This window comes from Echinops telfairi, unplaced genomic scaffold (assembly GCF_000313985.2).
Source record: "Echinops telfairi isolate 266 unplaced genomic scaffold, ASM31398v2 ScPeMD7_3;HRSCAF=10, whole genome shotgun sequence".
In the NCBI taxonomy this organism is placed as follows: Eukaryota; Metazoa; Chordata; class Mammalia; order Afrosoricida; family Tenrecidae; genus Echinops; species Echinops telfairi.
The window spans coordinates 54,784,001-54,808,058 of NW_022103899.1; the positions used below are offsets into that span (position 1 = coordinate 54,784,001).

The 24,058-nt window shown below is 42.4% G+C and overlaps 1 protein-coding gene across 4 annotated transcripts in view; it reads right to left on the reverse strand.

The window, feature by feature from the left end:
- The window catches only part of LOC101645827 (SPHK1 interactor, AKAP domain containing), a 170,299-nt gene that overhangs the window by 30,033 nt on the left and 116,208 nt on the right, over positions 1-24,058 (reverse strand). For all 4 annotated transcript variants that reach the window (XM_045294726.1, XM_045294719.1, XM_045294718.1 and 1 more), the window contains 3 exons: positions 9,233-9,292; positions 5,873-6,007; positions 604-859 (listed from right to left, as the gene is read on the reverse strand). In XM_045294726.1, the coding sequence (XP_045150661.1) occupies positions 604-859; positions 5,873-6,007; positions 9,233-9,292 (451 nt within the window). The remainder of the gene's footprint in view (positions 1-603; positions 860-5,872; positions 6,008-9,232; positions 9,293-24,058) is intronic.

Here is a 24,058-nt window from a genome sequence, read left to right on the forward strand (position 1 = left end):
ACCCAGGCTGAGCTGGGATTCAAATTGAGCTCAGTCCAAACTCACTGCCATGCTGTCTCGTAGTCAGCTTTAAGCCAGCGTGTGGTTTTATAGAGGTCTTACAGAGGTCTTAGGTGATGAGGAGCCCTGGTGACATAATGATTACAAGTTAGGCTGTTAACTCAAAGGTCAGCAGTTTGAAACTACCACCTGGAGTAAGAGAACGACTAGGCTTTCTATTCCCGTAAAGAGTTACAATCATGTAACCCTACATGGCGAGTTCTATCCTGACCTATAGGTTGCTATGAGTTGTAATTAATTTGATGGCAGTGAGAGTTTTTAAGGATGCCTCCAATGACATGCCCTCCTCAGGCAGGAGGGTCTCCCTTTAAAGCACACCCATGTCTTTCAGCATCCCTCAGGCACCTCTGGGGAGTCAAGGCATCAACCATGAAGTCTATAACATGCATAAGTCAACATCGTCCCTCGCCTCCTCTCACCCTCTCCTTCCCTCCCTAAATGCAGAAGTGAAGACTGGGACGCATCCGCCAAACTCACATGGCCTGGAAGGCCCTGCCACCTTCACCCAGGTGTTTCACACAGTGACTAATGGCAAGTTCTCACCGTTCCTATGTTCTTCCAGCTCGGTCTCCTCCTCTAGGTGCTCGGCCGCGGTGAGGAAGTCCTCCTCAATGGAGGACAAGGAACAGTTGGTGTCGTCCTCCAGTTTCAAGGTGCTTGCTTCCACCTGGAGCTGCCTCTCTCGCACCAGCTCCAGGCCGATCAGAAACTTGTTGATCTCGAAGATGATGCAATTGGTACTGTTTGATCTGTTCCCTCGGGCACACTGGACCAAGCAGATGTCTGGCAGCCAAGGACACTAGATAGAAGTGGAGAGAAAAGAGGGCACTTGTTGAAAGACGACCTCAGATGTTTATTCTGAGCTTTCTTCGTCTCAATCTCTACTTTTGTGGAGATGTCTTCTGGGCTTATGTGGATGAACCACTTGGAAAAGAAAAATTCAAATGATGTTTGGGAACACAGGGTACCTAGGAGAAAATTTGACGGAAGGGAAAATGAAATCGTCCTATCAGATGTTCTTGTTTTCCTCTCTTGATTAAATTCAGTTCCAGCCTCTCTGATCAACATCTTTCTCCATCTCGGTTTCAATGCAACCTCTGCCCATACTTCAGATGTGTATCAAGCATTGTATCAACTACAGTAGGCCTTTATAATTTGTTTTGCTCATTTGAAGGATGAGGGGAATATGAAGTAGAAGAAATCAGTGAGAAATGAACTATCATTGGAAGACTGCTTCAGGGGAGAGCCGTAAGAGAGAGGCTCAGATCACTGGTTGGGGTCGCAGACAGATCTACTAAGATTGATGCTCAGGTTTGTGGAAATAAAAACCACCCCTTGTCTTTGTTTTTCACTATTCATAACACTTGTCACTAAAATAATAAGAAAAGATGTCTACTTGCTAGTGTACAGATTGCTAATAACCAGAAGTGTGCATGGCTTTGGGGTTTTTACTTCTTTGGGAAGAACAATATGCTAACTTGATTTGGAAAAGGGAGATTTTTAAAGTAAAACAGGACTTAATGCATTAGAGGGAGTTAAGCAAATTTATCTTAAAATGCTGTTTGAAATGCTCAGGGGAATTATTTCATGTCGAGCTGCTCACTTTATAAAGAGGATTATTTGAACCATGCTTGATACATCGCACTACTAGTCTGAAGATCAGCAGTTTGAAACCATCAGCTGAAAGATGAGGCTTTCTACTCCCGCAAAGATGTGCAGTCTTGGAAACCCACAGGGACAGTACTTCCCTGGCCTACAGGTCTGTTAGGAGTTGGGATTTGACTCGAGGGTAGTGGATGTCCGTGGTTGAAGTTACCTGGAGGTGGTGCTAGCTAGCTTGCCGGTTAGAGTCCCTGTGAATAGGAATTGACTGACTAGCTGTAACTTGTAGTTTTAGTTTTTGTTCCTGAAGGCGTGGATGTGTGTGTACATCTATGGAGTGTACATCTACGGAATGCACATACATTCACTGAGGAGGTTTGCTCTGTCTCATTTCATTTTTTCTTCACGAAAAACGTTGATTTTCTAACCAAGGACTTTTTGCCGGTTGGATCTCATTCTCAAAAAACGACTTCCATCACCTATTATCACCAAGCTGATTGGCGGATTCTGCCTGTGGAAACCACATATGGGGTTTCTGAGGGAGTAACTCTTTACAGGAATAGAAAGCCTCAGTTTTCACTCAAGGGGCAGCTGATGAGATCGAACTGCTGACTTTGCAGTTAGCAGCCTGATGCATAAAGCACAGTGCCATCAGAGCTCCTTAAATAAATACTAGCTGCTGCCAGTTCACTCTGACGCATGGAGATCCTGTGTGTGTCAGGGAAGAGCTGGCTCTTCCCAGCACTTTTTTTCAGAAGTCATTAAAAAATTATCAGGCTTTCTTCTGAAGCACCACTGAGTGGACTTGACCATTTAGCCATCTGAGTACTAGTCAAGCATGCTAACCATTTGTGGCACTCAGGGACTACTACCCCATTCTCAAGATCTAAGCTATCAAATAAAGATCATTCGTATCTCAGCTGTCTAGACTGGCCAACTTACGATCAGAAAGATCCAGATCCATTGATATCAATTACGAAATATATTTTCTTCCTTTATGTTGCGTTTTTTGGCTAGCGAGCTTCAAGTTACTATGAACAGTGGAATTCTTGATTCATTGGTTAAAACTGTCACCAGATGTGCATGGATGCACAGGATGCACCAGGACAGGGGAGGATGCTTGTCTCTATCTTAGTGCAGCGGGACAAGGCCCAGGAGCATTTATTTCTATGTGTGCTGCTGCATTTGGAGGTTTATAGCTCATGTCTACGTCTCTCGTCCTAAACCAGACCAACCAAGCCAGTTGTCAAGTGGACTTCAACTCACGGAGACCCCAAGTGTTCCATCCTATATGCAGCACAAGCTTTTACAAGTGAGGCCGGAACTCAATGCCAGGTAGTAGTACCAGAGGACACAGCAGTCTGGCCCAGGAAGGCTTTTAAAACTCAGGTTTCAATATTATTTCTGCTCATCATAGTTTGGCCTAATATAACGAGTAGGCACTTTGAGCCTTTATTTAGTTTGCTTTTCCAGCAGAACCCAACCCTTCTATCTAAAGGCATGTGCTTTTAGAATGATGGGAGGAATCACCCTGGTCTCCATTAGCAAACCATAACAGCCTGTATGTAGATTTTCACGAAGGAGCTGGCATAGACCAAGAAATGGTGGAGCTCCCTCTAGGATTTTGAGGTGTTTGATGGATTGAAGAACAAAAGATTTTAAGATTCAACAGCAAAACTAAAAGAACAATAGAGGAACATAGATGCTCATCATTTTAATCTGCAACTGCCTTGTGTATCATTGTTAATGTACCTACTTTTGAAAAGTGTATACCTTTAGTATATCTTAAAAATCTTTCCTATATTATTCTTGGAACCGAATTAAGTGAAGTTACCCATTTTTCTTCAAATACTTATTATCATAATAATTTACCTGATGGCAATGAGTATTAGTACATTAAAGATAATAAGAGTCAGCTAGATCCTTTGCAATTATTACTATTGTTACAGCTCAACACAAAACAAAAATCCTCTGGTGATACCGGGAAGGTGGAGGGAAGGTGGGGGAGAAAGAGTGAACCAATTACAAGAATCTACATATAACCTCCTTCCTGGGGGATGAACAACAGAAAAGTGGGTGAAGGAAGACGTCGGACAGTGTAAGATATGACAAAATAATAACAATTTATGAATTATGAAGGCTTCATGAGGGAGGGGGGAGTGGGGAGGGAGGGGGAAAATGAGGAGCTGATATTAAGGGCTCAAGTAGAAAGCAAATGTTTTGAGAATGATGATGGCAACAAATGTACAAATGTGCTTGACACGATGGATGTTGTGTTAGACAGGGTTCTCTAGAGAGATAAAACCAAATTGCTGATAATTAAATATATTTATTTATAAAGATAATTAGATATATAACAAGAAATGAACTGTTAAATTATATACAGATAAATATAAGAAATGAACAGTTAAATTATAAGCACTACAAATGGCTCAGAGTTGTGAGAAACTAGCAGTCCTTATCTCTCTGCTGCCAGATCGCCCTCTATTTACAGAGAGAGCGATGCTATCTCAGCACAGCAGCCAATCACAAAGCAGATCACCAACTGTCAACAAACCACCAGTCCCAACTGCCAGTCCCCAGCTCCAGAGATGTCTTAAAGGGACCTCAACTTACAGCGACACAGTCCACAGGCTAGGCAACCCACAGGTACTGTAGCCTATAAATTGAGGCACAGAACAAGCAAGGCAGCCGCACACTGGTCCGATGATCAAAGAGCAAGAGACAAGAAAGATGAGGCTCACTGAGCCATTATCTCTCCGCCCTTCAGTTAATCCTACTTGTATTTATCAGCCAGACTGGCATAATAAACTATATCAATCCAGATGTATAATATGGATTGTGATAAGAATGGTACAAGCCCCCAATAAAATAATTTATAATATATTAAAAGGGAAAAAATCCTCATAACTAGCTCAATGGGCAGCATCCTGATAAAGAGAAGAGGTTGACGTTGCCTGGGCTTTATCTTACTCAGATCTACAATCAACACTCATGGAGGCAGCAGTCAGAATATGTAATGCATATTCTGTACTATGCATATTCAAATGATGTATGGCACTGGGCACATTTGCTGCCCACCATATCTTTAAGGTATTAAGGATCAAAGATGTCACTTTGAAGACTAAGGGGTCCCTGACCCAAGCCATGGTATTTTCAGTCTGAAATAAGAAAGCTGGACAATGAATAAGGAATGCCACAGCAAAGTCGAAACAATTGAATCGTGTTGTTGATGATGAATATCAGTATGTTCTTTAGAAACAAGGATCGGGAGACTTCAGCTCGTGTACTTCAGCCATGGTATCAGAAGAGGTCAGTCCCTGGAAAAGGATGTTGTGCTGGCAAAGCAGAGGGGCAATGAAAAAGAGGAAGACCCTTAAGGAGATGGATTGACACCATGGCTGCATTGTGGGACGGACTGGGCAATACTGTGTTCTGTTGCTGGAGCTGATCCAAGGGTGTCTGACATCATCAACAACATGTTGTTTTCAGGGTGACTTTTACTCTTTTGGGTCCAGGAACCCCCTTTCTATCTTTGAGCCTGTCATCCTGGGTCTATTTGCTTCGCTGGTTTAGTATCCCATCAGGATAAATAACAGAGCCCTGGGGCACCATGGTTAACCACATGACTATAAACAAAAAGTTGGTAGTTCGAACGCACCCAGAAATTCTATGGGAGAAATACCTGGTGATCTGCTCCTATAAGGTCTATTGCCTAGAAAACCCTCTATAACAATTCTACTCTCATATGGGGTCACAATGAGTGGAAATTTACTTGAAGGCACCTCACAATATCATCCAGAAATATGAACTTATGGGATTCTTGGACCACATGGTAGAGACTGAAATTCTGGTATTGTTCCTGGAACAGAAGATGATTCTATTTTTGAATGTCTACCAAATTAGTAGAAAATCAAGTGAATTATCCCTTACCTAGGGCTCTTGCTCTCTAGTTCAACTTAGTACCGTAGACTTGAGAAGGTGAATGTTACAAATTGACATAAAGGAAGCTATATCAACACTGAGTGGTGATACTTAGAAGAAATGCAAATGAAGACTAGGCTACCATACAAATAAATCTTTGATTCTTATGCTAAGAACGCTTTAATATAGCCTTTGCTCCAGGCTCATGCTGATATGAGTTGAGCGTTATCTCCAGGAAACACACGCACTTGTTATGAGCAGCCTATGAGCAGTTTCTATTTCTTACCTGTGAAACTTCAAAGTCTGTTTGGAGATTTCCAGATGTTAAGCCACTGAGTAGGACGATCTCATTTTCTTTTGGCTGTTGGACATTCATGGAGCTGATGAATTTTGGGAGATCTGGTGAAACGTTGACCAATTTCTATAGGGCAAGAATCGTTATTAGTGTAGATGGTTCCATTTCACTTTCAAAAGACTACCTCCAAATATTTTTGCTTCTTCTTTTTTCCCAAAAAAACCCATTTTTTATGGAAATATACATAACCAAATATACACTCATACAGGAACCTTGGCTACCGTGTCACCATTGTGTCACCATTTCCACTCTTTCTATCCATATTGTCGTGCCACCATTCACCTAGATTCCCTGTGCCCTGAACTTCCCCTCTGTGTGTTAGGGTTGCTGTGGTCAATTGGATTTTGTAGGGATAATTCTTTAACATAGCACAGAACTCAGGGCAAACATTACCGGTTGAGCTAGACTGTTGTTTGCATCTTTCAATGCAAACATTTAACAAGAATTATCAAGAGCATTGTTGTTAGGTTTTTTTAAGGAGTTACTTTTTTCTCTATCTGAAATCCAGGACAGGTAAATCTATGGAGACAGTCACTGAATTAATGGTTTCTTGGAGGTGTGGCAGGAGAGGTTCGGGGGCAATGAAGCGCTAAGAGCACCGAGTACTAGAAGGAAGAAAATGTTTTGAAATTGATTGTGGTGATGATTGTACAACTCTTCTTAATATGACTTAACTACTGATTTGTATATGTGAAGTGTATGCCAATAAGACTGTTGAAAATGACTTTCTGCAGTTAAAAAATGTATAAGTAGTCATTTGGGAGAAATTTATTTTTTGGTATCTCTAATAAGATGGTAATTAAATAATCATCTGTTGAAATAAAGCTAATGATAATGAAATAACGACCAACATTTTCTCTTTTTGTTAAGCACGATGTTAATGACTGTACATCTGTCACATCTTATTACTTATAATCCCCAAAAAACCCTGTATGGATCAGGCACCATGATTATCTTTATTTAACATATAAGCAGCCCGAGGCCCAGAGAAAATTAGAAACTTACCCAGGCTTATGTAGCTCAAACAGTGACAAAATGTCTCCTATTAACCATAGTAGGAGGCTGCTTTAAATCCCTTTATAAACATAGTTTCCAAGATTCCAACTTGCTCAAGTGCCTCTTGCTCTCACTTCAATGATCTCTGAGCCACGATTTCATCAAATGAAATGGATGAATAGTATTAGGAGGGAGGTTGGAAATCTAGAATGGGTAATCTCTGTGGACAACTGAGTTTGAGAAGTTTCAGGTGCACTATTGTAACGGGAAATGGTTACAGGAGTAATAGAGCCCTTTTAGACTTACATCCTGAGATAATTACACCGCTCCTGGTGTGTATGTTATGCTTCGAGCAATGTTACACCCAACGGTGACATCAAGCTATTTTCAACTTTGGACCTAAAAGTGCAATCTTATCATCACAGCAAGTGCAGCCAGAATGCTCCTTAGTAGCATGGATGGTGAGACTTTGTCTCATGTACCCTAAACACGCTAGCCAGAAAGACCAGTTCCTGGAAAAGGACATCATGCTTGGTGAATGAGAGGGGTCGTGAAAAGAGGGAGCCCGTTGACAAGAGGGATTAATGTAGTGTCTGCCACCATGGGCTCCAACATAAGAACTGTTATGGGGTGCCATGGGGCTGAGCAGTGCTTCATTCTGTTGAACATAGAACAGCTATGAGTCGGAACCATCCTCTTAACAACAATAATTCTTCTCACTGTGTCACGTGTTCTTGTTTCAAAGGACTGGGTGGGTCTGCAAATTCTTTTTTTCTTTTAAATTAAGTTTTAAAGTAAAAACAAACAAGTCCTTCTCTTGTGAACTGGGTCAAGGTTTACGGAGCAGACCAGTTTCCATTAAACAATTCAAACACATTTGTTTCCTGTCCTTGATCGCAATCCTCACTATGTAACATCACTGATCACCCCTCCCTCCTTCTTTTCTGTTTCCTGTTTCCATTCTTCCTTCTTTCCTAACCTATCTGCACTTTGTCCTTGGAAACATGCTGTCCTTTCTATCTCAAATTATTGATTATCCTAAGGTGTGTGTAACTCTCTACTGTCTCTGTTCCCTTTACAGACCTGTCTCTTGTTTTGATGAAAATTAAGGCCTATGGGTGAGTTTGAAATGAAGGGTGACTAACAGTCATAAACTCAGTGGTTCCTCTAGTCTCTATCCAACCAGTAAGCCTGGTCATTTATGAGTTTGATTTTTCCTTCTCTGTTTTTTCCCAGTCTACCTAGGACCTACAAATGTGATCCCTTCCAGAGCTGGGCACCATCTAGTTCTTCAGGTCTCAAAACCAACAGGATCGTGGAGGCTGGAATGGAGTGAAGTGGTCTATTTATTAGTCTACTGGGCTAATTGTTTCTCTGTGTCTTTGTTTTCTTTACTCATCTTTCCTCTGAATAGGGCTAGACCAATAGTTGCATATTAGATGGCTGGCTACACAAGAGCTTTTGGGGTCTTCAAGTTCTTATAGGTTGTAAAGGATTTTCATCACAACCTTGAATGGGCTGCACACGTTTAACTGCTGTTGCTAACTGTTGTGAAGTGGACGCGATTCATGGTGACTCCATGAACAATGGAATGGGCCATTGTGATTCTCAGGTATTGTATTGGCTTATTTTTCTGAAATAGATCACTGGACTTTCACCCACCTCATAGTCTCCCTTAATCTAGAAGCTGTGCTGTAACCTATTAGTATCATAGCTACTCGAAAACCTCTACTGACAGATGTGTGCTATTAGTGCTTGGGGCGAATTGGCTTGGAATTGAACTTGGGTCTCCCACTTGGAATGTGAGAAGTCTATTGCTGAACCACTTAATTGTCAGAGGATGAGGTGAGCAAAGGACAGGTAATCCGGGCTGAGTTAAGAGGCATTTGACTAAAATTGTAGGGAACAGCAAACCTGAGGGCCAGAGGGAAGGGTTGGCCACCGCCAAATAGATTTTGGAAAGGGCATCTCAGACAGGGCATTGGAATACTGGGAGATCAGAAAAACACACACCAAACAAAACAACACTTTACTGAGCTGGTGGGTAGGAAGAAGCAGGTGCTTAGGGAGGAGCCCTGTCTATAAGTCCCACCAATGAAGTGCACACTATAAGACGTGTCAGGACAAAAAGAGCCAAGGGAATTAATGGGCTGTGATGAACCTATCTAATGAAACCATCTAATGAAAGAGTCTTCTGAAAAATGAGTAGGGTTTACGATGAAATCATATCAAACCCTCCATCTGTGCAGACATCCTTTGTATCAAGTTCCAAGGGACCTCAAATCCCATACGTACCTGTTGCAGATGCTCCATGCTGCATTCCTTCTTGTTCACATCCAGGTTCACAAAGCAGACCTGGCAAAAAGAAGGGTACATAGGTGAGTGAAATAGTGGCCAGCTGTTTTCATAGTAGACAGGGAAAAGATGGAAAACATACTTGAGTGAAATACCAGACAGTCCTTTCATATGAACAAAGAAATGGGTTGGTGCGAATGATTTGAGTGTCCTCCATGGTTTATGAAGGAGTTCTGGTGGCGCTGTGGGATAAACACTGGGCTGTTGCTCGCAAGGTCAGCGGTTCAAAACCACCAGGTACTCTGTGGGAGAAAGATGAGGTTCTCTGTTCCCATAAAGATTTACAGTCTCAGAAACCTCATACAGGATCTCTGTGATTGGAGCTGACCACACGACAGTGAGGAGGTACACAATTTATGTCGTCTTTTTGGAGCAGACTCAGTCGGTTTTCTCCTTGGGCTTCTAAGTAGACTTCCAACATTCTGTCCTTGTTGTCCTTCGCTGACCCCATGAATGCCTCTTCCTTTCAGTTCCACCAAAATAATAATAACTTGTACTAGCCAATCAACTATCAACAAGTCAGAGTAGCATTGTTCACTGTGGTTTCTGGGGCTGCAAATCGTTACAGGCGGAGACAGACTCATTTTTCTCCTGTGGGGTAGGCTGCTGGGTTCAAACTGTTGACCTTGCAGTCAGAAACCCCAGGGGTAACCCATTATGCCACCAGCTTGTCTTAGAGTCAGTGTACAAAGGAGGGATAGGAGTCATCAGCCCCGTCAGTCCCATACAACCAGCAATCTTATCTGATAAGATTATCTTGATGGGACGAACAAAGATAAGCCACCCCTGCCTTGGAGGCGCTCCTCTTTGGGTTAGTAAGATGGATACACAGGAAGGAATCAGGGATTTTGACCTTCACAGTTATTGAACATGGGGCCCAATAGCTCTGCAGGCAGTGTCATGAGTTAGAAGAGTTTGGCACGATTCAGATGGTGGTGGCAGCAACTCGGTATCTAACACCACGTCGAAATTATGCCCCTGGAAACCTGGCTCAAAATCCATTAGAACTCAGTTATGGAGCTGATGAAATGGGTTGCCATGCACCTCCAAGAAAGGTGCATTATCTTCCCGCTGGAACCACGGGGCTCTTCTCGATCTACCACCATGAGAGAGGACAAGATAGCGAGACCAAAGAAAGGCAGGCATGATCAATCTTCCTTCCTCTACCATCCTTAGTTCTCAGAGGATAAAGGCACATGTCTTTCCCATTGGACTGAATGTAAAGCTCTTGCATTTTGAGGCAGCCTTCTGCACTTGCCAGCTGGATGCAGAAGAGACCCAAAGCGAGGGAGTAAACAACTCTGTCCTTTTGTGCTCAGCGTGGATATCTATTCTTATCTTGAATGTATGAGAAGCTCAATCCAAGTATTATAGGACCTCATATGAATACAGTTTTTGGAGATCTTCTCTATGAGAAGGAGAAAAATTGGGCTTTCTACTTCCATAAAGAGTTACAGATTTAGAAACCCACAGCTCTACCCTGTCTTGCCGGGTCACTATGAGTCAGAATCTACTCAATGGCAGTGAGGTGTTGTTTTTTGTTTTGGGTTCTCTAAGAAAATGAGTAACAGAATTAAAAACTTGAAATTAAACTTGAACATGAACATTTATTCCCAGGAAGAGAAGAGAGTGAAACAAATCTCAGATTTAAGGCATGTGACAAATACAACATGACCCTTTCAGAAAAATGTTTACCAAGCCAAGTGTTCAATATGCCTCCATGCTACACTCCCTTACAGTTATGGTTAATATTCTCTGGCAGATCACATGATAACCCTTTGGTAGTATGTTTTTAATAGACAATTTACACCAAGATAGTTCACTCTTTCTTCAATCTGTCTGTAAATTTTTTAAAATTCATAAATTTTCACTGATTATAGCATATATTTTGGCAGTGGTAAAATATGGTGAAAACTGCTGTATCATATTTTAGAGTAAGATTTCATGTGGTTTACTCATTGCTTATGGTGCCGTTACAGATCTGTGGACTTACAAGTACATGAATTTAGCAAAAGAGGAAAAATACATGACATATTCATAGTTTTCAATATTGCATTATTCAGATACACTTCCCCCAAGAGAGAACCTCTGTGTGACTGAGCATCAGTGAGGAGGCATTCCTGCATTCACACATCTGATGACTGGAAGTATTTGTCCCAGACCAGCTTCTGACCCTTAGATCTCGCTTCCTCTCCCAGATCTACATATTTCTGGCCCTGGGAAAAGTAGAACATACTTACCTGGGGATGCCATCTCTCGTCTCACACCTTCACATCTCAGCGTCTAGTTACCAACATGACACTGTTGCTTCCAACCAGACTTTGAGTGGAATGCCAGATATAAAAAAGTCAGACACAAAAGGTGAAATACTGAATGAGCCCACTTCACAGGAATTATCCAGAAGAGGCAAATTCACAGAGACCAGTCCATTGGTGACTATCTGTGGCAAGAGGGAGGAGGAAAAGATGGTGCGTGTGCACATGTGTGTGTGTGTGTGTGTGTGTTTCTTGTGGGCGATACTTCTGAAATTGCACAGTTTGTTGTTGTTAGATGTTGTTGAATGAGTTCCAACTCTAATTGACCCGATGTCCAACAGAATGAAATACTACCTGTTCCAGCATCACTTAATTACGGATGATGGAAAAAAGGTGGAAACAGCTCGGGGTGATGATCCATGCACAATACAGTGAATACAATGGATGGCAATGACTCGCATGTATAAGAGCGATTGTAATGGCAAATGTTTTGTTGTATATATTTCACCACAATGAAAATGAAATTAATAGGAAAGGTTGAGAGCCATGAATTGGTCACAGGACCATGTAACACATGTTCATGTTTTCCTTGGAACGGAAACACCTTTCTCTTCAGATCAAACAGACTCTGTTTGGTGTCTGCGGATGCTCTTGTTAGATTCTCTACAGATGGCCACCCACATGGAAAGGCCACATGACCACAGAGAGGAGAACCTAACGTCTTTCCTCGCTTGCTTCACAAAGTTAATTTTTGGGTCTACGCCCCAATGTTGACCTACAGTCACTCTCGCAATTCTAAAATAAAGATCATAGTAGAAGTAAGTATCACTTGGGGAAATAATGCCACTTTATGATTTCCGTGTCTACAGTGTCTAACACAACATTATCCAGCAACCCGTATACATAGTAGACATTTGAAGGCCCACTGGCAACAGGCTATATTTTTCTTATCTCTGTAACACTACAGGTTAGCCAATCATCTCAATTATTTGTTACTTACCATCCCTTCTCACAATGAAAGGAAACTTGAAACATAAAAATTTGCTGTGGCATTTCTTCAGCTATTGACAGAAAGCACATTTTTGTGAAGGGTTAGGGCGCGTAGCGGTTACATGTTGGGCTGCTAACTGCAAGGTCGGGAGTTTGAAACCACCAGTGACTCCATGGGAGAAAGACTTGGCTTTCTATTCCCGTAAAGAGTTACAATCTTTACAATTCACTGGGGAAGTTCTCCCTTGTCCTACAGGGTCACTGAGTTGGCATCAACTCATGGCAAACGAGAGAGATTTGAGTCGGAGGAAGCGGCTAATTTTGTTGTTGATAGTTGCTGTCTCCTGAGGTGCAGAAGAGAACTACTCATCACGGTTTTCAAGATCACCAGGCCTTCCTTCAGAGGCACCTCTGAGTGGGTTCAAATCCCCAGTCAACTGACAGTAGTCAAGAGCTTAAGCTTGCTCATCATGTGGGCTAGAATGAAAACCTAAGCAAGAAGTAAGAAAAATAAAGTAACTTAACAATGGGTTTTGGAATCTTTATCAAATTTTGTGAGAGAACTGAACAGAGTAGGACTATTCTGTTGAGTTTCCAAGATGCTAAATCTTTATATTTGTAGTGCAGTATTACAGATCTAAAATCAGAAACAAAAATCCCATTCGTGTTTTAAATTGAGAGCTGAAAAAGAACACAGTATGGTGGTCAGTATAAAACTCATATTACAAGTGGGTCATTTTACTTTGTCATGTATTGATTTTTGTCCACATCTTGGGCTCTTGAGATCACTCACGGCCATCAAGTGAATGCCAACTCATAGTGACCCTATTGGAGGGGGTCAGACCGCCCCTGTGGGTTTCTAAGACCGTAATCTTATGGGAGCAGAGAGCCTCATCTTTCTCCCACAAATTAACTGGCAAGCTGGAGAGCTGACCTTGTGGTTAGCAGCCCAACATGTAAACACAGTGCCACCAGGGCACCCACTCTTCAGAAGAAAGTCTGAAACACCGTTGTATTGTGTATTCAATACGGACAAATCCACTACTGCTCTGTCATTTTGTCATATTGGGGTGGCTTGCATGTTGCTACGATGTTGGGGGCTGTAACGCCTGTATTCCACATACCACAGTGGACAAGTTTCAGTAGAGGTTCCGGATTAAGATAGATAAATAAGGAAGGCCTGGCATTATACTTCTAGATATCAACCAATTAAAAATACTCGCTGTTACAATAGAACAGGGTCTGATAAGGTGTTGGCAGATGAACCCTGCACGGTGGATGGCATGGAAAACACAGTGATTATGGCAGTAGGTTTGAGCAAGCCAGCAGTGCTGAAGATGGCATGGGTGTTTTGCTCGGTTGCACCAGGCATGGCCATGATTCGGAGATGACTAGATCATGGATCTCCTCTGCTGTTCCCCCCGCCCAGCTCTCTGGAGTTCAGCTAAACCCTCTCCACGAAATCATTCTTAAGAGATGCAGTAGCAAAACATTACCAGAAACATGCTGTCAAAGTGCCTCAAATTCTGGGCGTTTGATTTGTGAATATGAGCAAGTACATACTTTGTTCTCCAAGGAAGCCAATTCCTTCTTTTAGCAGCTTCTAATAATGCAGCCATCTGGCCAAGCAGGATCGAAGCGGGTTCCTTAATTCAATGCTACCAACATGCGGATGAACAGAGCTTTCAAAGAGAAACAAAATAAAGTCTCCTTTCTTCTCTCAAGCAAGAGAATTGTGCTAGGTCCAGAAACCCGGGAGACTGATCTTTTAATGAACATGACTTTTTCCCAGATTGATATTTGAGGCGGATGGGGACTCAAATGGCAATTTATTCAATGTCGATGTTATAGCACTTGCTGTCAGAGAGCCGGCAGCACTCTAGGCTCTTGGGGAGGATCTTGCTTTTGTATCCAGTTATTATTGCTTTGAAATGAGAGCTGCAATCACACAAAATGAAACGCCAAGTTTTATTTACACTCGAGACTGGCAGGCCTTTTGGTTTTCATATTGTCAGTATTAAAAAAAAAAAAAAGCAAACCACCACAACACACATTATTTTTGAATCACTCTTTTTGGGGTAGCTCTGCAAGCAATTTGTGACAAAAGACATAGTGAGAGCTACAAAAAATTCCCAAGATGAGAGAGAGCTTTTAACTAGCCACATGCACACATATCGCTGGCTTGACAGCAATTAGACCACACGGGCTGCCCTTCAGATGACTACTTCCTTGTGAAAAAGTGGAGTTTGGTTGTTCTAAAAGATATTTCCTTTGAAACAAGAGGATGAAACACTCCCTGCCACAGGGTCTATTCTGACTCACAGCCACTCTGCAGGACAGGGTGGGACTGCCCCGTGGGTATCCGAGACTGTCACTCTTTATAGGAGTAGAAAGCCTCGTCTTTCTCCCTCAAGAAGCAGGTGGTTTTGAACTGTTGACCTCGTAGTTAGTACTACCAAGATTAACCCACTCTGCCACCAGGTCTCCTAATCAGAGGACATACTGATATGAAATGCCGAATACACATGTATTACATAAATAGCACATTCTCCCTACTTAAAATGTCCATTTTTAAAGGTCTGCTAAAGGCAGGTATCTTTTCCTCAGCAGTAGGTACTAAGGGATCATGGGTCCAATACAAACCGGGGAAGCCATGTTATTTTTGCTGGATGTTGTGGAGTCGATTTCAAGTCATAGTGACCTGTGTACAACAGATCAAAACACTGCCTGATCCTGGGCCATCCTTACAATTTCGTTGTACAATCCATCGACCACCCGGTTCACCCGGTCAAAGCAAACTATCGCATGGCCATTAGCGCATGCGCAGAATTGCGCAGCCCTCGTGTTAGTGCATTGTTATGTTTCCCCCCAAGTAAACCATATCTATGATGAGCAGTCACTCACCATTCACCTACCTCCCAAACACCCTTGTTCAAGAAATCAAACGATGTATTGCCTTGGTCAAATCTGCTGTAGAAGACATCGTTACAGCGCTTAAAAGTGAAGGTGGACGGTTCGCCATTGTCAATAGGTACAAAGAGGGCGCAGGGTCAGCTTTGGCCACAGACATGCTTATTTCAAAAGCCGACTCCATCTGTTACTACCTGTGCGATCTTACTAAACCATAGAAAAACTGCGGACAATGAAACCCTTTTGTTAGAGAATGTCTGCGCAGATTAAATTAAATAAAGAGAGATGAGAAGGTTGATTTTGTCCTCCTCTTCCTTGGAGACATTATTGGTTAGACACTGGACTGCTAACTGCAAAGTTGGAGCTTCGAGTTCACCATCAGCTTTGCGGAAGAAAGATGTGGCGGCCTGCTCCTGGAAAGATTTACAGTCCCAGAAACTCTGCATAAGGTTGGATGAGTCAGAACCTACCCAAAGGCATTGGATTTGGTCTTTTTTTTTCCCTATTATGATCATGTTCCTGTTCAGAAAAAGAAGGATAATATTTTCTTGACAGCTGGGCTATGAAAGTTGTACTAGATGGAATTGTTGCTCTGAAATTTTTTCTTTGAAAAGTGAAAAATTAATAAGCTTCAAACCTAAGCAATTTCAGATAGAATATTTATAAAGAACAATCACTCTTATGAAAGTAAAACAATTATGATTTGTAGCTTTGTATGAAACAATTGAAACCCTTAAACCAAGACTCCCTTCCTATGACTCCCTGTTTGGTGCTCTGTGACCCACCTTTCTACCACCTAGCTCTTCCACCTTGTGAATCCTGGTCATCAGCATTCCATCTTACGGCCCTTCTGCAAAGAATGGCCCTAGAATCCTCTCCCTTTGAACTGGGTCTGAGAGCAGGTGCATTCCATGTATCAGCGTCCTCCAACGTGGACCTAAGTCACGTGGACACAAGAACCACCGGAAGGAAATGTGTTACCTGACCCACTGTTCTTTGAAAGTCTATTTTCAAGTAAACAGTTTGTCATCTAGAGAATCTCCAGGAGAACATGACTTAACGGCCAGACCACCATTTATGGACAGGGGCAGGAAGAAGCCAGAATCCTAGAAGTGTAAAGGGATTCAGGATCCCAAACTCAAACAGACAAACTCATAGTCATTGAGTCGATTCTAACTTATAGCAGCTCTGTAGACAGAATGTGGGAGCTCTGGTGGCTCAGTGGGCTATGCAATGAGCTGCTAGCCACACATTCAGTGGTGTGAACCAACCAGCTGCTCCACAGGGAAACAAGATGAAGCTGTAAAGCAGGCGTCCTCAAACTACGGCCCACGGGCCACATGTGGCCACCGAGGACATTTATCAAGCCCACCGGGTGTTTTTGCCCCGTTTGATTTTTTTACTTCAAAATAAGATATGTGCAGTGTGCACAGGAATTTGTTCATAGTTTTTTTTAAACTATAGTCCGGCCCTCCAACGGGTCTGAAGGACAGTGAACTGGCCCCCTATTAAGAGTTTGAGGATCCCTGCTGTAAAGAGTTAATGTCGCTGAAAGCCCAAGGGGCAGTTGTACTCTGTCTGATAGGGTCTCTCAGAGTGAGAGTTGATGGGATAGCAGTGAAGGACAGGACACATTAGAACATCCCCTGGGGTTTCCAGGACTGGGAATTCTTAGCGGGGGTGGGGTGTGTGTGTGTGGGGTGCTTAGTCATCTTTCTCCAAGGGCATGGCTGGTAGCTTCTAACTGCTGACCTGTGGTTAGAAGCCCAATTAGAAACCCACTATGGAAAAAAAACAAACAAAAGAAACCCACTATGGTACCAAATGCCCCCAATTCAGAAAGCTCCTTGTTTTCATAGACAAGAACATCCTTTTCTGTTTCCCTTGCGTACAGTGTCTGCTTTATTTCAAATGGCGAATAAAGAAAAAGAGGTGGCCAAGTGACACCCAGCTTATGCATTAGGCTGTGGCCTGAAAGGTGGGCAGTTCAAAACCACCAGCCTCTCTGTGGGAGAAAAATTGGGCATTCTAACATGTCGTAAACAGTTTCAGAAACCCACAGGCCAGTTCTGCCCGGTGCCATAGGGTCACTGTGAGTCAGTATGTGCTCAGTGGCAGTGAATGAGGAAAGTAGCACACGGATCTATAGGTTGGGTGACACCATCGCTCTTCTTCTGTCACCCAGTTCCTATTTACTTTGTATCAAAGCTAGTTTCAATTCAACTAGATGGACATGATCTATAGACTAAAACAACTCTATTGTTTTTCTAAACTTTTAACTACTAATGTTTGCAGTTAATATAATATGCATTATGTTCAGAGTGTCACCTTCTATTCCATGACTGAAATAATTAGTTCAGAAAGACTTTGCCTCTCATTCCAGAAAAATTTATGGCTCAATTCTCTTAAAGACAAACCAATATTAAGATATGACAGCTATTGCACTGGACACATGCCATAAAACCAGGGAATAATTGGCACAGATTTGAAACAGGGCTCCAACCATATATACAGCAGCACATACAAGACAAGGCAATCTGTAGCTGAAATGTTGACATTTGGACTTCAGGAAGTTCATGGAAAAAATCCACTACCTTTAAGCCCCATTTTCTCATGAACTTTTTTAAGGCCCCTTGTATGAGGACAAGGAGCCCTGGTGGAACAGTGGTTACGTGTTGGGTTACTGCAACTACTAACTGCAGGGTCAGCAGTTCAAAAACGATCAGCAGTTCCCTGTGAAAATGATGACCCGGTCTACTTTCATAAATGGTTCCAGTCTCACAGGGGCTGTTTGTCTTTAAAGGGGAAAAAATGTTATAATCTTCAATGGGAGCTTAAGATATTAAAATGTATGTATTCAACAGATATAACATAAAGTTTAAAGGCACAGTAGTTATGTTCATATTTAGTTGAGCATATTTAAAGAATGTCCTTCTTAGACCATCGTCAATGACTGCCTAACTATGATCATTGGTTTACTCATTTGTCTAAAAGAGACATATAATTGGCATCGCAGATTTTGGGCGGGGGGCATGGCAGGCGAAATTGTTGAATGGCTCCAAACATCCCCTCTCCAGCTTGCCTCAGATATACTTGTGCATTTCCAATAATTAGGCGATGTTGCCATCTTTCTGGCACAGACAGTGAAAACCAAACTCTCCCCAGGAAATACCAGGCTACATCTCGGGGAATACCACACAGGGAAGAGGAGTGATTACTTAGAGAACTCAGTCCTCAAACCCAGCTGCTAAAGGAAAAAAAAGGTATGCTTTTATTTATTTTTTGAGCAGAGCTATCCAGATAGGAGTTCGCAAGATTGATGAAAGGCGTCAGAGATCCGTTCTTGGTTCTTGAATTCAATGGGTCTTGAAGAACCACTCTGTTTCCTCTGATCCAGGTCTACAAACGAAGTCTTGAAGTCGAACACATTTATCCAAATCTATCCAAATTACTGTTCTATAGATGGGATTCCAAGGGATCTTTGGAGAATCATCCCTCACTTAAAATGCTCTCACCACCTGCAAAGTGGTGAGTGGCCTCTCAAATAAATGACCATTGAGTTCAAGCCTCTGGTTCCTGGGGGGTAGGGTGGGGGAGGGAGGGTTTAAAGGGGAGTTGAAATCAAGGAGTTCATGAAAAAGAAAATGTTTTGAAACTGTTTGTGTTAACAATTGTATACAATTGGTGTGATTGGACTATGGAATGTGATGCTGTCTGTGTAAAAGCACCCAATAAAACGATTAAAAAAAAAGAAAGAAAAATAAAACCCTCAGGTTCTGTGGCTTCCACACAATGAATGGAAAGCAAAGTGACCAAATTGATTTTAAAAATTAGAGAGAAAACAAAATGATAGTGAACATGATAAAAGCCAGGCTTTCATAGGCAGGGGGCTTCAAAAGGTTTATGGGAAAATGGAATGTAAAGATAATGAGATTTTTCCACAAACTTTTGGGCAATTTTCTCTCCAAGAACAATCATTTTTATTACTTACTAAAATATCTGCATATCAAAGACTTTCTGCCTGATGAAAATGCTGGTATTATTTTTATTATTGGATTATGGGCAAACCTGGTGTAGTTCTTAATTTTTGTTGTTGTTGCTGTCATCTTTATCTAATTTTCCTTCGTTTAATTTTATTTGTTTGAAGCCATGACTTCTGCAGGGAGGGGGAATGGCCTTCCTGATAAAGACAATGGCTTAAGGTAGCTCCAGCTATAAAGTGCATTGCCTTTAGGTGCCATGAAGTTGGCTCAAGATGCTGCATACAACAGAGTGAAACACTGCTTCAAGTTGTTAAGGAGAAATGGCAAATAAATCTTGTCCCTTGGGCTCCAGGTGTGATTGTCAAGTGTTCAGAATAGATGGGTGATTCGGGAGTTCTTTAAACACTTTGCAGTCTCTGTCCCCTCTGAAAACCATTGACAACAACTGGGCAGGGAGATAAATGATTTTGTTTTTGAATGTACATGTCAGCATTGCTTACATCAGTCATGGTCCGATCAACCAGTTGACATTGAGCTGACTAGGCCTTATGGCAACCTCCTGTGTGTCAGAGAAAAACGGTCCTCCAGTGGGTTTTCAATGGCTGATTAAAAAAATCATTTTATTGGGAGCTATTATAGACATCATAACAGTCCCTAGTGCAATGACATCAAGAAGTATAGTACAATTCCTATCAGAGTCAGTTCTAAAACGTTTTCTTTCTTCTTGAGCTCATTTATAGCAGCTCCTTTTTATCCCCTTCTGGCCGATTTTTTTAGAAGCAAGTTGCCACGCAAGTCTTTCTCTGAGATGCTCCTGAATCGCAGGAGCATCTCCGTTAGCTGCTGAGCCTGTGAATGGTTTGTGTCACCCAGGCAGTCCTCTGTCACAGGGGCACCCAACCTATTGCTGCCAAGTGGATTCCAATGCATAGCCACCCTATGGGATAGAGGAACACTCCCCGGGGGATTCAAGACTGTGATCTTCAGGGCAGTAGACTGCAGCACACCTTCAACCAGGGCTATTGTCTACTGCTCCTCAGAGAAGCACCCAGCGCCCATTAGTATGCCTTCAGAGTTGACAGACAAAAGGAGGAAAATGAAGAGAATTCTTTTTACTATCATATTTTCCCATCCAACTTTGAATTTCTGAAATTCCAACTTTCAATCGAAGCATATTTTGTACTTTTTATTTCTATGTCTTCAGGAAAACTGCAGAAAACATCCAATCTGTGCAAGGGAGATGGCTCTGTCGGGGCAGAGCCAGCGGAGTCTGGAAGCTCACTCCTTTGTCATGTCCAAATCTCATCATAATTCCAGGCCTGTGACCACCTGATAGCTTCCCTTTCGAAAGAAAAGCAGAATCCAGCATAAAATTGCTCTTGGACTCCAAGTCCTACTTGGACTTCAGTAGGAGCTCCTACTGACCAAAGATGTCTTTAATTCTCATAGGAGAACGTGAAGAAGAAGAACGTGAATAAACCAGAGCAATGTCCGAAATGGAAGGGTGAAGAATTTTCTGAAAGGTAAGGTTGAGTGTATGTAAAAAAGTGTGTTTTTGATATTATTCATTGCAGTAGAGAATCACAGTATTTTATAGCAGATAATGACATTAAAAATGATCTTGGAAACTTCATAGACTTAACCAGACACCTTGAGGGACCACGTCACTGGGTCTGACATTCAGAACCACAGTTTCAGAGAACCCAGACGTCAATAGACATAACGTAGGCCACATCATGTGAAAGTTGGGCCTGGAATAAAGAAGATTGAAGAAGAACTGACATGTGAATTGTGGTGCTGGAGAAGAATATTGGAAGTATCATAGAATTCTAGAAGGACAAACTGGTCCGTCCTTGAAGACATACAGCCAAAGTGCTCCTTAGGGGCAAGGATGGTGAGACTTCATCTTACATACTTTGGACATGTTGTCCGGAGAGGCCAGTCCTTGGAGAAGGACATCATGTTTGGTCAAGTAGAGTGGCAGCTAAGGAAGGGAAGGACCTGAAGGCTGCATCTATGGGCTCAGGCACAGGAATAATTGTGAGGAAGGCACAGGACTGGGCAGGGTTCTGTTCTGTTGTGCAGAGGGTCACCATGTGTGAGGACCCACTCGATGGCATCTAACAACAATAGCAGTCTACAACAACAATATTATCCATCCAACTTTGTTGAGTAACAACTAAGGTCTTACAAACTTGTAAGCACCTATTGGCCTCTTGCTCTCTGGAGGAATCAAGAATGGTTGAAATTGAAGGCCCATGAAAACAACTAGTCCAATGGACTAGATGCCAGAGGAAGATTAGCCTTCGTGACCCTGAGACCAGAAACACTAGGTAGTGTCTGATTACCACTACTGACTATTCTGAAAAGGATCACATCAGAAGATTCTAGATCTCACTCTCACTCGGTGGAGGACCGAGAACAGAGTAGAACTGTCGTTGTGGGTTTCTTGAGGCTGCAAACCTTGCAGGGAATTGAAAGCCTTGTCTTTCTCCAGTGGAGTTGCAGGTGGGTTTCAACTGCTGCACTTGTGGTTAGCAGCCCAGTGAGTGAGCCAGTATGCTACCAGGGCTGCTTAGGTCCTAAAGAGAGTCAGAGGAAAACATAGGTCAACTCTTAAAATAATAAAAAAGACCAGATTTTCTGGTCAAACCGACCTGACTGGTTGGCAGATAACAAACCATAACAACAACATATTCCTTCTCCTCTATCAGGACCCCTCGCCAATGCTACCACCTCCCAGTGACCTTCCTGCTCACCCCATTCACCTTGCTTGTGGCAGGATCTGCCTGTGCATAGCAATCACCCTGAGGTTCGTTTTCTAGTCCCTGTCTTCCTCCTCCAACTAGTAGGCAGTCTCTCATCTGTCACTGTCACCAGCATCTATCCAAGTGACAGCCCAATGGACGGCAGCATCCTGGGTGGGGCAGACAGTGACTCACTTGACTATGAACTTTTCTCCCAGAGGAACCTTGGGCGAAAAGCCTGGGGATCTCCTTCCAACCTCTCACAGCCACTCTCACACACACCAGGCCCCCAGGAGTAAGAGTGGACTCCATAGCCACTACTTTTTTAAATGAATAAAGGTTAGCTTGTGGATCTACGCACTGGAATGGTGAAGTCGATGGATAAAAAAGTACTGTTTTGAACAAGCCGATGCTGTTTGCCAGCCATCACTTCTACCCACGGGAGCTGTGCTACTGTGCATTGGGGCATGATCCAATCCTGCTTTCCCCAGACATGGAGCTTGTAATTCTCATGCTTTCTGGCTGGAGTGCTTCTTAAATATTTCTGGTTCCCACTAAGTTTGAGCGAGAAGGCAAAGTAAATAAGCAAACCGTTTTCTCTGCTCTTCAGGAAGCGGGATATGATATATGAGCACGAGCCAGAGGAAATCATTCTTCCGTGGGGAATAAATGCTCTCAATAAAAGCTTGTGTATGGAGAATTTGCAGATGTGCTTTTAAACCAATTCTCAGGCATCTTTGAGCTACGAGGAGTCAGAATTGCCTTTATAATCCCCGTGGTTTGCACGAGAAAGTAATTTTTCTTTGAATGGCTACATAGGGATAGAGTTATACATATTTTAAGCTGAGTTGGACATAAGTGTTCCGGAGGGGAGCTTTGGATGGTTCTCATTGTTAGAAAACATTCAATTCACAAATCACTCCTGCTCAAAGAGGCACATCTGACTTGCTCAATGGCCTAAGACCAACGGAATTCTGCCTTTGACAACTTACGCATGTGCTCTCAACTACCACTGCACAACCAGGCAGGGAGGCAGGGCTGCAAGGAGAAATAGACGTGACTTTGTCTTCCACCTCCTTCTCCTTTATAACTAATATGTATAGCATCGTGCAGATAATGCTCTTATGCTCTTGCCGGTATGCTAGGATATCTCAAAAGAGCCTGGGGTTGTAAGAATAGGCTCTAGGTCAATGCTAATTATCCTATCTAGAGGGAATTCTGACTCATGCTGACCCACTGTGCGCACAGTCCAACTGCTCCATACGTTTTCAAGGCCGGGACCTTGCAGAGACAGATCATCAGGCTTGGCGTCCAAGGTGCCCACTAGTGGGTTCAATCACCAACATTATAGCTGATATTCAAGAGCTTAATTGTTTGTGTCACCTAGGAGTTCTTAAGAACCTGCAACAGAATATAACATATTATATATCCCTGTATACTGGGTAAAGGAGCCTTGATGGCATAGTCATTAAGCATTGGACTGCTAGCTGTAAGGTTAGTAGTTCAAAACCATCAGCTATGCGGCAGGAGAAAAATGAGGCTTTGTTCTTCCATAAAGAGTTTATTTAAGGGGAGGGGGGCCCCAGGTGGGAACCCCCCACAATAAAGTCTGTCGATGTTTGATAAAAAAAAAAAAAAAGAGTTACAGTCTTAGAAACCCCTAAGGGCAGTTCTACCCTGTCCTATAACGTAACCATGAGTCAGAATCGGCTCAATGGCAGTTAGTGGTATTTTTTTATTAAGTATACTGGATATAGTTCAAAAGGATATTGTAGGAATATACTATAAATCCTGTTTCGTGTTATGAAAATTAATTATAGTTGTGTTTTTTCATCATTTAATTAGGGGCTCATACAACTCTTATTACAATCCATACATACA